This window comes from Tamandua tetradactyla, chromosome 21, assembly GCF_023851605.1.
Source record: "Tamandua tetradactyla isolate mTamTet1 chromosome 21, mTamTet1.pri, whole genome shotgun sequence".
Classification (NCBI taxonomy): Eukaryota; Metazoa; Chordata; class Mammalia; order Pilosa; family Myrmecophagidae; genus Tamandua; species Tamandua tetradactyla.
The window spans coordinates 40,065,018-40,080,678 of record NC_135347.1 but is presented as its reverse complement, the minus strand read 5'-3'; the positions used below and the strand labels follow the sequence as shown (position 1 = coordinate 40,080,678).

The 15,661-nt window shown below is 39.8% G+C and overlaps 1 protein-coding gene across 1 annotated transcript in view; it reads left to right on the top strand.

The window, feature by feature from the left end:
* The window catches only part of ADGRV1 (adhesion G protein-coupled receptor V1), a 637,421-nt gene extending 621,813 nt beyond the window's left edge, over positions 1 to 15,608 (top strand). Inside the window, exon 90 of the mRNA XM_077139161.1 lies at positions 15,165 to 15,608. Coding sequence (XP_076995276.1) covers positions 15,165 to 15,283 — 119 coding nt within the window. The 3' untranslated portion in view covers positions 15,284 to 15,608. The remainder of the gene's footprint in view (positions 1 to 15,164) is intronic.
* The last annotated feature ends 53 nt before the right edge of the window (positions 15,609 to 15,661 follow it).

The window sequence follows — 15,661 nt, the reverse complement described above, 5'->3', positions numbered from 1 at the left end:
CAGGTAGCCACACCCCATCAATTGCAACTGCAGTTGAAGTAAAATCTCTTAGCCATTGCTGCTCTAGTCTAGCTCTTGCTTTTACACAGAAGCATCTGATTCTGAGAATGCAAAAGTTACTTGACCAGATCCTACAGCTAGTGAGTGTTAGAGCCAGGAATCAAATCTAGGACTTCTGCTCTTAAGTTCAATAAGTCTATTATTCCCAGTGTTCTTCTGTTATCTATATTCAAAAGTTAAAACAGGATAGGTATGATAAAAAGCAGCCATAATTCTACCTTTCGATTAATAAATATATGACATTTACACATTTATTACAAATACATGATGAACACTAGACTACAAATAGAATTCATTACTTTTTAGCTTCAAAATAGATTTTATTTTCAAGTGATTGAATTAATACATCAATTGAATGATTTCTATGTTCTAGTCACTTTTTAAGAAGTGTGAAAGGTCTGAGATTTTACCCAATTTCAAGCTAATAAGTTAGCCTGCCATGTTTTCATGGTTGCTGGCAGAGTCATGCATCAGAGACGAAGGATTTTATTACTCTTATCATAGCAAGCAACTTGAGTTTCTTGTTTACATTGATTCCCTTTACCCTCTAAGTCTCTTGGGGGTGACACAAGGGGCCCTGGTTGATGCTGCACATATAGACAACTTATAGCATAGCTGAGGGCCCTGAGTCTAGGGAACCCAATTTTCTTATAAGAGACAGTAAGTAAAGCAAAAGAGGTTTGCTTTAGAGATTTGCTAAAGAGAAAAGCATTACTGTACTGGCAGTAAGAAAATTAGCACTCTGATCTGGAGGGAGACACTGTCTTCCAAGGCTATTTGCTATAAAACATCCTTAAAGATAGTTTAGAACAAAGGAAATCAGCACCTCCTCTGCTCACAAGATGAACATAGAAAAATTGTCTCCCACAGCACAGTCTTAAGGTCTATGGATAGAGAAACACATAAAGCACCATCCCCACCCAGAAAGAACTTAAGAGTTTGGGAGAGACGTAGTGGGTAATAAAGAGATGAAAGTGGGATGACACAAGTATTTTCAAGGTACGGATGTACATAGTTAAGAACCGCTTCAAAATGAGAAACTAATGATGTACTGAGTCTTGAAAGATGATACTGTATTTTCTAGGTGGTCAGAGTGTGAAGAGCAGGAAGGAGGCAGAGGAAATATGCATGAGCAGTGGTACAGAGGCATGAGATGATGTTTGGGGGCCACCATAAGTGAGACTCCTGTTCCCCATCTGATTCCAGAACCAATTAAGAGAAATCAAAATATCTCAAGTTTACTGATAAAGCTGATGTGGACAAGTGATTTTTACCTGCAGGCTGATTGGCCCATCCAGCTCACCCTCCAGTGCTGGAAAACCACATGCCACTCCTTGTAGGGTCAGATTCTTGTAACATGTGTGACATGAAGAGGTAGAGCAGGATAGGGTCGTTTTTCAGGCTGGTCATTCCCTATGAGAGGCAACGATGGAAGAGCAGTTGAGATCTTTGGACACTATCCTAAAGGCAAAGAGGAACTCAACAGAGTTTAAAATAGGGAAGTATCATGATGAAAGTCTTATGCCCCACTCATAAAAATTTCATGTCCTGAAACTAGAAAAGTCAGAATCCTGACTTACTTACCTTTAGGCATAAATTCTCACAGAACAATTAGATCAAAGGACGTTTCCTTGCTTCTAGTTCTGTGAAGTTCAAATATCATCTCTGTGAAAAATCCTGTGCTGCCTGATTCATTTAGGCATTTATATATATTGAACACATAGAAGGATCTAATATTTATTGAATGCTATGTTATTCAGAGTTCTCTAGAGAAACAGAACCAACCGGAGAGATCTGTAAATATAAGATTTATAAAGGTGTCTCATGCAACTGTGGGAATGGAAGAGTCCAGAAATCGTAGGGCAGACTGTGACACTGGTGGCTCTGATGAAGTTGTGCACAAACTCCACAGAAGAGGCTCGCTGACTGAAGAAGCAGTAAATGAGTCTCTTCTTCCTTAAAAGTCTTCTACTGATTTAGCTCACCATGGGAGACATGCCTTAGTTGAGCACAGCTGTAATCAGCCACAGATACAATCAACTGACTGATGATTTAATAACCCAGCTGTGTTAGTTAGATTCAGTTGTCAACTTGGCCAGGTGAGCATACCCAATCTTGTTGCTGCGGACATAAGCCAATGGTATGTGAACCTCATCTGTTGCTAATTACATCTGCAGTCGGCTAGGAGGTGTGTCTGCTGCAATGAGTGACATTAGACTTAATTGGCTGGTGCTTAAATGAGAGATTGCAACGTAGCACAGCTAAGCAGCTCGGCATTCCTCATCTCAGGCCTTTGGCGATGCAGAAGGAAGTCACCCCGGGGAAAGTTGTTGGAACCCAGGGGCCTGGAGAGAAGACCAGCAGAGACCATCCTGTGCCTTCCACGTAAGAAAGAATCTCAGTGGAAAGTTAGCTGCCTTTCCTCTGAAGAACCAACAAAATAAATCCCCTTTTATTAAAAGCCAATCCATCTCTGGTGTTTTGCATTCTGTCAGCTAGCAAACTAGAACACCAGCTTTCTGGTTTGTCAACCAGCCAGGAAATATCCTTGCAGCAACTGTCAGACCAGTGCTTGCTGACCAGACAACTGGGCCTCATCACTTGGCCAAGTTGACACCAGAATCTAACCATTGCAAGAGCTTACTAAATGCCTGGCACTCCCTAACTAGAGGTATTAATTCATTTACTCCTCACAGCAGCCTAAGAGATAAGAACAATTATTATGCTTATTTACAAGGGAGTTATGTAATATTCCCAAAGTCACATGATAAGGAAATGTTGGTAGCACAAAACAAATATAGGTGGACTGCCTCCTGAGTCTGTCCTCTCAACCAGTATGCCATACTGCTTCTCAAGCATTTTGTTACGTACAGCAAATCCTAATGAAATGAGTGAGAACGTATCCCTATACTCAAGAAAAGAACTTGGCACTTGTTAACCTTTTGGTAGATATTGTTGAATAGCGAATAAATGGATGAATGAATAAATGAAATCAGTTTTGGGGGGAAGGAATAGACATTCAACCACGCATAACATAAGGAAGAGTAAAATAGTAGTGGACGTTGCTATTAGATATTGAGAAGATCAAGGAAATTTTTTTAAAAATCAGTTGATCCTTGAAGGTATGTCTAGGTTTTAACTAGGTAAAGGATATAGGGAAGGGCATTCCTAGATAGTGGGAAAAGATTTAGCCAAAACTCAGAGGCTTGCAGGAGCATGGTCTGTGAAAGAGATCAAGCAGTGGAGTGTTCAGAGGCAGACTGTGGATGAGGCAGCAGAAGAAAGGTCAAGTAGGTAGTTTACCTGCATTGTTAATGATTCTCTATAGTTTCCCAACTGGGGTTCAGTGAAAACTTCCCTTTAAATATGCATGATTATTCCTCAGTGAGAGTACTCCTTGGCCAAACGTATTTGGAAAGTGCAGAGATTCACACTTCCTATTAACATTTAGTGGCTCTGAAAAGTCTAAGCATAAAGAAGCCCACCTTACATGATTTAACCTGGTGTTTCCTGAACTCACCTGCTGATAGATTCATTTCCGGGGAGATGCTTACTAATGCTTTGCATAACATTAAAATGCCGTTTGGAAAAAAAATTAATTAATTTAAAAATGCTTTTTGGATGTTACAGAAGGTTGGGATTTTTATAGGACATAGTAAACCCATGGCAGAGGAGGCGAGGAATGGCCTGTTCCCACTGTTTTTTGAGGCAAAATAACTCTTATGAAAGTATGAGGAATAAATTTATAGGCAAGATGAGGGAGGCTGGGGAGTTATTAGGTCCAAGAGAATGAGGTTAAGGCCTCAGATCAGGGCAGTGGAAATGAAAATGAGATGAACTCAAGAGGAATATTGAGGAGACAATCAGCAAAAGCTCATGCATCTGTCCTGGATGACTAAGAGAATAGAATGTTTGTTGTTTGTTTGGGGAGATCATTAATGAGTTTGGATTTGGACATATTGATCTTTAGGCCTGGTGGGATACCATTGCGAAAATAACTAGCAGACTTCTAAATATTCTAGTTCGGGTCTTCAGCAAAAGATCAGGGCAGGGGTAATAATTGAGATTGAAGTAGCTCAGAGAGTATATTCAAAGCTCAGTATGAATAATGTGATCTGGGAGAATGGAAGGAGAAAGAAGAGGAAAAAAATAGCGAAGAAAGGGAGGGGAGGAGAGGAAGGGAAACAGAAAGAGAAGTCTAGATAATACCTACGTTTAAGGAATGAATAGAAGAGAATCCCACAGAGGAAAGCGTAACATGGTCAGAAAGAGAAATCGAGAGAGAAGAGGGTTTTCTGAAGGAGGAATTGGTCAGCTGCATACATCGTTGGTGAGTGTTAGGACTGAAAAGGATAGAGTATGTCCCCAGCACTATAATAATATTGTCAGTTGTTGTTGTAGCTTATAACACTGGTCAATGCTAAAATGAATTCTTTTAGCATAATCAAATTAGATCTGGGTCCTAAATATATAACAAGTATTAAATGTATTCAGTTTAGGAATGTGTGGAATGGCTCACTTATAGATATAGTCAGCATTCCTGAGAGTTCACTAAGATCAGTAGGAAATAAATACTTTGAAAGACCAAAATAACAGACTCTAGCATTGCTTCCCTGTATTTTTAGAAAAGATATTATAATAATCAAGCACCATCCCTTGAGACATTTTACATTGTAGCATATGGTCAAATCAAAGGGAGCAGTCCACTTGCTGTTGCATCTACAGCAGATTTTTCACTTGACCCATAGGACAGATTCAGCCCAGCAGTGTACTTTGTTTGACCCACATTGTGTCTTAACATTTTTTTGAGCCAACATTTAGATTTAGAGATATTGCATAAAAATCCAGAATTTCTTGAAATGTGTAACCACAGAGTGCTTGAAATCTAGCTTAATGCTAATTTGGCTGGAGTTGAGTAACGGCTGCCCTTCAGTCAGGATATGACTTCTCCAGTTTGTCTAGTGCCCTCCAGGCTTGTTTCTCTGGCTCCTGTGGACATCTAAATTTGCAAGCCTTGATCTGTTTCAATGTCTTATCTATGGCCCCCTCCAAGTCATGTACTCAGAGTAACATGTCTTCCAAGTCTTTTGTATCTGAACAACTTTGAACAACTTTGAAAATCTATGTGTCCCTTTGCGTGTATTTAAGTAAACATCTGAAGTTTTAATTAAGCATCTTAAGTTGAAATAGTACCAAGTAATGTAATTTCGACTGTATTATAAATTTTGGTGTTTTAAGATAAAAGTTTTACATTATTCTTTCAAATTAATCCAAAGGAGTCTAAATACCATAGCGATTTGATACCTACAATTATGCATTTAAAAAATACATGAACAAGCTTTTTTTACAAATGGAAATGTTACATCATTCTGTTTTCTTCTTGAATGTACATTTCTACTCTACTTTCCACAGAATTTTACTAATGTAATATATTTTGTGCTTAAAAGTCATTTTATTTTTACCCATTCATACTTCTTAGAAACAAAACATGTATATAAATTGAAACGTATTTTTTTCTGTGACCATAAGGCTCTAAAGCGTTAACAATTTCTTCTCCGTTATCATCATTATTAGTCTACAGTTGAATAAAAATTAATAAAAAATATTAAATATTGATAAATAGTTATCAAAAATGAAGAAGAATCTTATCAGGAGAAGAGTAAGGCTGAGTTTTGTTTTCCCAAATAATTCATGTATCCATGGTGTATATAATCTCTTGATTTAATAAGAAAGAGTTTAGCATTACTTCCTTTTTTAGTATTTTTATTATTGTGGTAGTTTGAGGCTGTATATACCCCAGAAAAGTAGGAATTCTTAAAGTTAATCCACCCCGTGAGTGTGGACCCGTTGTAAGTAGGATCTTTAGGTGAGTAGGATCTTCAGATGTGACTCACCTCATTCGAAGTAGGTCTTAATCCTCTCGTTGGAGTCCTTTATAAGAGAATGAAATTCAGACAAAGAGGAAAGCCAATGAAGCAAAACACTGAAAGCAAGGAAACCAGGGAGAGATGAGAGACCAGCAGATGTCACTATGTACCTTGCCATGTGATAGAGGAGTCCAGGATTGCCAGCAGCCAATCTTCAGGAGAAGGTATTGTCTTGATGATGTCTTCATTTGGACATTTTCACAGGCTCAGAACTTAATGTTTCTAAGTTAATAAATCCCCATTGTAAAAGCCAACCCATTTCTGGTGTATTGCTTTGGGCAGTCTAGCAAACTAATACAATTATTTTGAAGATGTAAGTGCTAAGAAAACTTGTTTATATAAGTAGATAAATGAAAAGTGTGAGAGTTATCCATTACTCTACAGAAAATCAACTCAAAATTTAGTGGCTTAAAACAAAATCCATGTCTTTGTTCATAACTCGGTAGGATGGGTTTAGCTGGGTGGTTATTCTGTTGGTATCACTTGGGCTCACTTGTGTAGCTGAGGTCATCTGGCAGCTGGAATCCTTGGGTGGTCTAAGATGGCTTCACTCACGTATCTAGCAATCGGTCCTGGCTGTCAGGAAGCCTTTCTCTCCAGTTGGCCTTTCATCTTTGAGGAAACTAGCCCCAGGCTTCCTTATATGGTCACCTCAGAGCAACAAGTGACAAAAACTTTGTGTACAATGTTACTTGTCAAAGCAAGTCAAAGATAGAAAAGTAGAACTCCTCTTCTTAATGAGAGATATGTTCGTATTTTAATCCACTACAGAGAGAGTTTTTGTTCAGTGATACCACTCCTTTCAAAATAAAATGAAGTCACATAGAGAGCTACCATCAAAACTTATTTTTAATGTTGGTCACAAGGAAAGACACCTCTTAGGTGTTAATCCATTCCAATTACAGGTCACCAGAACAGCTCTGACGAGACATTTTACTTGCATAGAGAAGAAACAAAGCAAGGTCAACTTCACTACTGGTCATCAGTTCCCTTTAGCCAGGGGGTCTCAGTTGGTGGCCAACACAGGGAGATGTTCTGTGGGCAGCATCCTTCTCTTTTGTTTATGTGCCACAGTGGAGAAACCCTGTCCCCTCCCCACCAGGGACCCGTACACCCCCGGAGGTGGGGGAAGAAGAGGAAGCTTGATGTCATGCCCACCAGAATCAGTCTCCAGTGGAAATTTACATATGCTCAAGGCAACAGGGGAATGACTGTGCCGGCCGTCCCCTTGTCTACAGGGAGATTGTGTTTTATCCCACCAGCCCAACATGCCTGGTCCTCAGCACACGATGTATTTAGCATCCCAGGGAAAGATGGCAGTCCACACTAGGACTGCCTCCTAATCAAACAATTGATTCCTTCAAACTGCTTTTTTCAATTTTGTCAAAAGCAAAGGATAAGAAACATCTGAGGTATAAAGGGGCATGTTACCCAATTGTTGGATTCACCCACTTTTTCAGTTATGATACCCATATTTGGAGTGTCCTTTAGATTGGAATACCAGAGCTTTGAATCCCTGGGGCAGAGCATCATAGTAAGATGCATGAGAGTGAGAAGGGTAGTTGTGAAAGGGTTTCAAAGGTGTTTTCTGAGACAGATGAAGATTGAGAAAGAGTGCATACGAAAATGAAAAATCTGGAAATGTATTTCCTTAAAGCTGTGCCTGACGTACTACCTTTTACCCCTTGGGGAAGGTTCCTGTACTACAAGTTAAGGGAATTCTGATTTGAAACCTTCTGCCTCCCATGCCTTAAGAACCGCAGAGCCACTGAACTGGAGCATTTTTAGCATTAGATTATGAGGTAGGGCAGTCAGCTATGGCTAACCACTGGTGTTAGCCAAATCACTTAACCACATTGCAACTGTAACAACTAGACTAGGTAACTCCTATTTTTCTCTTCTTAAATATCACACCTTAAGAAGATTTTTTGTTCTCAGATGACAATTTCTACAGTAGACCTGAGAATTTCCCTTTGGTATACACCAGGAATGTTTATAACCGTCAGCCACAGGTTTCCCTCGTGTCCCAGGCTTACTGAAGGGCCTCCCAGCTTTTAGATCCAAAGCTGATCTTAGGGAACATGAAATTTAAGGTAAAAATTGGCCCTTAGCATGCGACAGTCCTTTTTAACCCTCTCTTTTTACCTTTAGAACCATTCATAATAAAGTATTCTACAATTGTAGGTGATAGATAGAAAGACATTACTGTGGTTTTTATATTTTAATAGAAAACTCTTAGGGACCTAAACCTTCAAGGTGAGAAAAAAAAAAAGCATCCTTTAGTTGTGGGACTTGAGGCACTATTGGTAGGACCAGGTGGGGAGCGATTTCTTTTTTTGTCCTTTAACTGCATCACCTGTACATCAGATTTGTCCTATGTATTTTCTTCCCATAAGTAGCGTATCGAAATACATGTCAGAGAATATAAAACAGCCCAGGCAGAGGTTAGTAAGTCACAAGTAAGCAGGTAAGTTGCAAGATTGTGAATTATGATCTATTCATGCACAGAACAGGAATGGTTGGCCAAATGAACATGTTGAAATAGTAAGCAGGGCTAGTGCTGGGCCAAGGCTTATGTTGTGCAAGATTACTAGGACTCATCTCTGTAACTCTGGTTATGGAACAGTACAGGGCACTTCAGTTGATATTCCATATAGGTTGGATGGGTGGATGGGTGGGTAAGTGAATGGATAGATGGAAGGAAGCATGGATGGATGGATGGATGGATGGATGGATGGATGGATGGATGGATGGATGGATGGATGGATGGATGGATGGATGGATGGATGGATGGATGGATGGATGGATGGATAGATAAACTGAGAGGTTACAGGAAGGGGGGCTAAGTAGATTTTTCTCTTGATACCATTCCCTGTGCCCTTGTAATCTCTCTCCAAACTCATCATCTTTCAGTCGGCAATAATGTTGAGATATTCAAGTGTATATTAAAATGTTTCTATTAATTCATTAGGTAGAATACCTTTACTTTGGTGCAGTAGAGGGAATTCATTGTCAGAATGACATTGCTCTAAGGGGCAAACAGGAGGCACGACACTCTTTTTAGCTAAGATATTCTCTAATTACATTAAGAGCCTCATATGTGAGAAAGACTAGACCTCTAAGAAAGAAAGAGCAGGTAGCCCACTTTAGTATTGGAAAACATCATCGCTTCTTTACCAGCATTTGCAAATATGTCAGCAGGGACCAAGGTCATATTTAATGGCTACAGTTGAAGTATGCAGTGAAGGAGACAATGTTTTTGAGTCTGTTGTTGTCGGTGTTGCCTTTTTCATATTTCGAAGTAACGACAAAGGCAAGTATATTAAAGTAGTTTGTCATAAAATTGAATGCACTGGCCCTATAGGCAGCTGGGGACTTCTGTTTCCATGTGAATTTTAGCCATTTTGAGTTCTTAAAAAAAAAACAGAAAGAAAAGACTATTGAATTTTTTTTTATTTTTTAAAAATAATATGTCCTTCTATGAGAATCCACATTTCACTCTAAAAATAGGACATAATGTCCTTCAATTAGTTTTTCTTGAAGTACATCAGTGTTTCCACAGGAAAATAAGACACTCAGATCCAGACTAGTGGTGTCCTGGTTATTATTAGTTTTTATTTTTTCTTTAATAGACCTTTCTAATGTAGCATCAGTGTCCCCAACCAGAAGTATCGGAGAATGAGAGCAGTCACCTTGGGACAGCCTCCCCTTTCTGGAAGGGGTGTTGGGACTGAGATAACTAGAACAGGGACTCAGTCTGCACCAAGGGTGAGAGACAGATGGTAGGGAGTCATTACATTCCTAATAAGAAGTGGCATTTTTATGTTGAACCAAACTTGACCGGTTCTAGAAAATGTCAAGCATGGAGTATATTAGGCTTAGAAACAGGGTCTTTCTTTACACGGTGCTTGTCCCAGACCGACTGACTGGATTCTCCATTACCCCCAGTTCCTCAGCTTCCTTAGTTTACCCTCAGGCCAACAGCAAAGAGGCAAACATTTCCCCACTGGAAATCTACACATGCTTTCCTTTTTCAGTAGGAAGAAAAAGAATGACTGGCCCTTGAACACAAATGAAAGCATTCAGAATCAAGGTCCAAAGTACTCTAACTCCTCGAAGACTCATTGATAAATTCCTTTTCCAGAGATATCACATGCAATCCACAATCACTCATGGAACATCAAGAACCTCTGCAACCCAGTGTATTAAACAAAGTTAAGTGGGAATCAAAGGGGGAAAGTGAAATTTTGAAAGACTGCAAAAATTTTTTTCTCATAAAAAGGAAGGGAATATGACTTCCATATCCATGTTATTTTTAAAAGGCCATATTAAAAAAAAATGCTTGGGGAGAGTGCCCTGAGTTGAAATCCTAGTTCTGTATTCTACCAGCTCTATGATTTTCAGCAAGTTTAACCTCCCAGCTTTCTCATATATCATATAAGGAATATTATAATCTGCTTACAAGTTTTTGTGGGGATTAAAGATTATCTATGTAGAGCATCTAGTACAGTGTTCACCAAAGTTTATGTTCAGTATATGTTAGGAGTTACTTGTTGGGGTCACTTTGTTGTTATACTTAAAACCAATTTTAAATGCTCTTAAAGTTAAATTCTGTAACTCTCCAATGTTCACCGCACCATGGCTATGGAATGAGATGGGATGGGGGGCACTTAAATATGTGCAAGGAATTTGAAATTTATTCTATTGACAAAGTTGAACACATGACGCCTCAGAGACAAGGAAGTGATACAATTAAAGCTGCACCTTTAAGGGATGATTTTGATTACTGAATCATTATATACATATTCCTTTTTGCTTTCTGGTATATTGGGGTAGACAGAGGGAAATACCTGAAACCTCTAAATTGTAATCCAGCTGCCTTGATCTCTGATAGTGATTATATAGCCTTTATCTTCTGTCCCTGTGATTGTAAAAACCTTGGGACAAACCTTCATTTGCACCCAATTATCCAATTTTCAAAAACTATAGAGTCTTGTAATCACTAAAGACACAGCCCCGAATGTTTATTAATGAAGGGTCTTGGCTCAGCCCAGAACTAACCCTCCCCAAATCCAAAGTAATCTTGATAACTGAGACAGGATCTAACCAAAGTAGGCCTGCCTGACATGGGTAGTAGCTTCGACCTTAACCTACAAGTCGCTGATACCTCATTCCACCATTTTCTTACACACACTCTGACTAAGCATGTAATCAGTCTCCACGTGCTCAATGATTAGATCCCCTCTACATCATCTGGGGCCATTGTACTCATTGTCCTAAATCCTGCCCATCTTTTCTCTAATAAAACTATCAGAATTACTGCAGTTTGGGGAGACAGATTTTGGGCCGACAGGTCATCTCCTCTCCTACTATGTGCCTAGTAATAAACTCTGTCTCTTTGAAACACCAGTGTCTCAGGAATTGATTATTGAGTGTGTCAGGCAAAAGAATCCACAGCCTTTGTCCAGTAACAGTGTATCATGGAAGAAAACACTCTATAATTGGTGTCAGAAGGCAGAATAAATGTCTTCATTCTGTGACCTCTTTGTTGTGTGTCGTGGGCAAGTCATTCAACACCTCTGATCCTCCCTGAGTCCCTGTGTGTGTAGAAATGGAGGTAATCGCCACCCTTTCCCTAACTAATACATGTTAAATATTGAGAAAAGCTGAGGCTCAGCATGAATATAAGTTATTACCTCTAGTTCCTTTGTGATTTCTTGCTCTGTCTTCCACAATAGGGAGTTACTACCATCCCAGTTGCTGGATTTTTCTTGAATTTTGGACTTAAAATTTAAGCACAAGAAACACCTTTCATAAAATCAGAATACTTGCTGAACGTACCCTCTTGACCAAATTCCACAGAGACTCCCAAATCTGCCCAGACCTGGGTTCTGCTACCAATTCTGCCATGTCGTTCTTGTGCCCTTTCTGAGTCTCACTGAGGAATGAGCATTTGGATATTAAGTGCTTATTTCCACTGGGAAGAAATTGGGAAGGAGGGTGAGATGAGTTACATAGTTGTAGTGACTCAAGGGAACGCTGTATCAAGAGCTTGCTTACTTCTCACAGGGCCCTGGGCTACTAAACTAGCTGGTTACACCCACTTACTTGTGAAACTGCACTTCACATTAAACCTCCCAACCTGTTTGCTCTGGTCCCTTGCAGTCTAGTCTGCAGGCTTTCAGCACAGGACTTGTCTTTCTAGTATGCTTTATCCCACTGGTCATCAAACTGGCTTTGTTATGGTGTTCTCAGTGGGATTTGGAGCAATCAGACACTGACTTTAGTGGGAGTTGGTACTAGTTAGGTTGGTTAGCCCCACTCCTCTCTGATGTTCACCATAGGATCCTCCCTGCTTCTCCCTAATTGATCCCTTCGAACAACTTTGTTACTCAGCCCTTTGGCTCCTACTCCAGCTCCAGCTGCTACAAGCCACAGGGTCTCAGTGGGTTTCAGAGTGCCCACTATTTCACTCCCCGCTGAGGTTCTTTCGAGAAGGACAGCTCCCCTGCTTCTGTGCTTTCCTGGGCAGAGACGCGAGGGCCCTTTGTCGTTTTAAGGCATGGTGGCCGATTCCATAGTTATCTTCAGGGCCAAGGCAAATATAATTAATTCAAGAGGGCTGGTGGAAACAGTGGCAAACTGGAGGGTGGTTCCTAGTCCATGCTTTCACTGTTTTTATTTTTGCCATGCAGAAATGTAGCCCCAGTATTGTTCAGTCTTCTCTTGACTTTTCAAGAGAAAGCAGAAATCTGATTTTTTATGTTAAATGTAACATAAAGATTTTGACTACTGAATTTAAAAAAAAAAATTGTCATTGATGATATTCTAATTCTTAATTTGGGGAAAGAGTTATGGGTATTTGTAATCATTTTGCTTCATAAGCTACATGTACACTTTATATATAGTGTTACCATATTATTTCTCATCCATACCAGCACAATTTTTGAGAGAAATGTGAGTGTGATTAATGATTTTTTCCAGGTATAAACTGGGATTTTTCTTTTGTGTGTATCAGATATTATATCCCCCCTGCTCCCTCTTTACCAGAATGGTGAAAGAAATATTTGTGAAAGCAAATGGAAATGGGCCTTGATGGAATGGCAGGAAGGCAGTCAGGCTGGAATTAAAATGAAATACTCAGAGTGAGAACTCTGCTCAGTTTAAGAAAAAGTTCTCCAATGGGGAAAGATTGAAATTATGTCTATTTGGTAGAGTAGAGCCAGATAGGGAGTGTCTAAAAAGTCAAAGCAGGTGGTTTCAGACACAATGCAATTGGCAAGAGGAACTGATGTTTGTTCTTTTGTGGGCTGTTGTTTTTTGTTTGTTTGGTGCAAGGGCTGGGAATCAAACCCAGGACTCCCACGTGGCAGTCCAATTCTACCATAGGACTACCTGTGCACACTTGATATTCGTTCTTGATGAGGAGAGGGCAGTGAAGTGCAAAAGAGACCAGAGGAGTGGGACGGGCAATAAAGATGGATAAGGCATTTTCAAGAATTAAGATCAGACTATAGTTCAACAAACATTTACTGAACACCCACGGTGTACTGGGCACTCTCCTATGAGCTAGGAGACACAAAGATAGGAAAGACATAATCCAGTGGGGGAGTAAGGAATTTAGAAGGATAATCACCATGCTTCCTCGGGTAGCAGTAGTGATGCCTGAGTTGATATTTATAGGAAGAGCGGAGGCAGCCAGATCCAGGAGGTGGGGAATGAGAAGAGCATCCAAGGCAGACGTGCCAGCATAATAATATGGTGTGAAAAGGCAGTGATAAGCAGTTTTGCATCCTGAGCTCAGAAATGCTAGTGAGACATTAAGCTAGAGAGTGAGCAAGGGTCACATCCTGTGGTCTTGAAACAGGGTTGAAGAGAAGGCCTCCGGTGGTTAGGCAGTAGGAGGAGGTGCAAGAGAAAGCAGAAGAGCTTTGGAAAAAGGCAGCAGATCAGAAGATGCAATGGGCAAGTGCAGTGTCATAGAAGCAAAGGAAGGAAGAAGGAAGTTGGGTTTCAACAGCAGCCTTTAACAGAGGGTGTGAGAATAGAGTCTCAGCAGGGACCACTGGATTTGACTAGAAGATCTTTAGCGGTTCCTGCTTCCATCTCCAAATAGGCTAAGAGGAAGGTAATTCACATTTTCCCATAGCAATTCTGCACAATCACCTATCCTACTTCTCAGCCAGAAAGGAAAGTCTCAGCTGCCCAGGCAATTGTTTTCAATTTTCCTCTTTGTTTGCAGAATCTAGTGTCCAGGAGAGGGGAAGGAGCTGGGAACTGAAATCTTTGAACGTTCAAAGCAGGACTGTCTGTGACCACCTCCCCATTCTGTTTGTGTGTGTGCATGCATGTGAGTGTGAGTGTGAGTGTGTGTGTGTGTGTGTATGAGAGAGAGAGAGAGAGAGAGAGAGAGAGAGAGAGAGAGAGAAATAGCATGAGAGCTTGTATTCCACACATTAGAGAAGGAAAGAACAAGGTGTTACTCTAGCATAGTTTTAAGTTTTCTGAGTTATTCTGAGTCATGAAAAAAGCAATGAATGGTGGAGCATCTTCAAAACAGAGATTCTGGGCACTGTATGTAGTAATAACAGCTAGCTTTGTAGGATTCTCTGTTTTGGCCTCGTGTTACACGGTTATTTTTATCTCATGATTAGATCTCCCTTGGTCAGAGCCAGTGCCTTCAGGGTGCTGATATGACGCCAGGGTGTTCTCACGTGCCGGCATTTCTTTTCAGATCACTGTCCAACGCTGAGTCTTGGCCCGTGCGCCTTCTCGATATGGTGCATGTGGGTTAGGACTTGTATGCTTTCTAATTGTACATGCTACACCCCCGTCGAAAAATTCTAATAACCTGCCTGATTTTGTATTGTGATAAATCCCCCAGATGCTGACAGATGCTGTTCTTAAGAGTAGGCTACACTTTTCAACCACAGGGAAACAAACAAACAAACAAAAAGATTGAGAACTCAAATTTGTCTTTAGAAATTAATACTTAAAAAACATACCAAAGGGAATTTAAAATATAGTTTTATAACTTGTGGTTTTATAATATGTATTCTAAATGTATTGCTCATTTTTTACTAATTTCATAGACTTCAATAGGTATTGGCTTTCGAAGAATTCGCCACACTAACCATTTGAGGCTTTGTGATGATTATTTTTCTTTTTCTCTTGTAGGTGCTGGCCTCAATGTCAGTGATAATGAATCTGGTCAAGGCAGCCAGGAGGGAGGCACTTTGACTGATTCCCAGATTGTAGAACTTAGGAGGATACCCATTGCTGACACCCACCTCTAGCTCTTCATTTACCATTAGCCTAAGAATATTTTCGTATTTGTATTGGCTCTTGTGCTAAAACTCTGTTAAGTACATGCAGTCATGTAATAGGAGTCTATGAATTATACTAGATGGTTAACCCAGAAGTGATTGTTATATTTGGAATATAAGTTACTTATCTTTATACAACTTGAAAATCCACTGCTATAATGAAAGACTGCATTGATTTATATCAGTTATAGGATGTACATATTCCAAGACTATTAGTTGTTTTTTTGATCATCCTGCATGGCTAACATGTTTAATAAAAGTAATATTAACAATCAATAAAAACAATAGAATCTGTTTAATGTCAACCAGGCTTATTATTTATGAGGAAATGTTGTGCATGAGCATAAA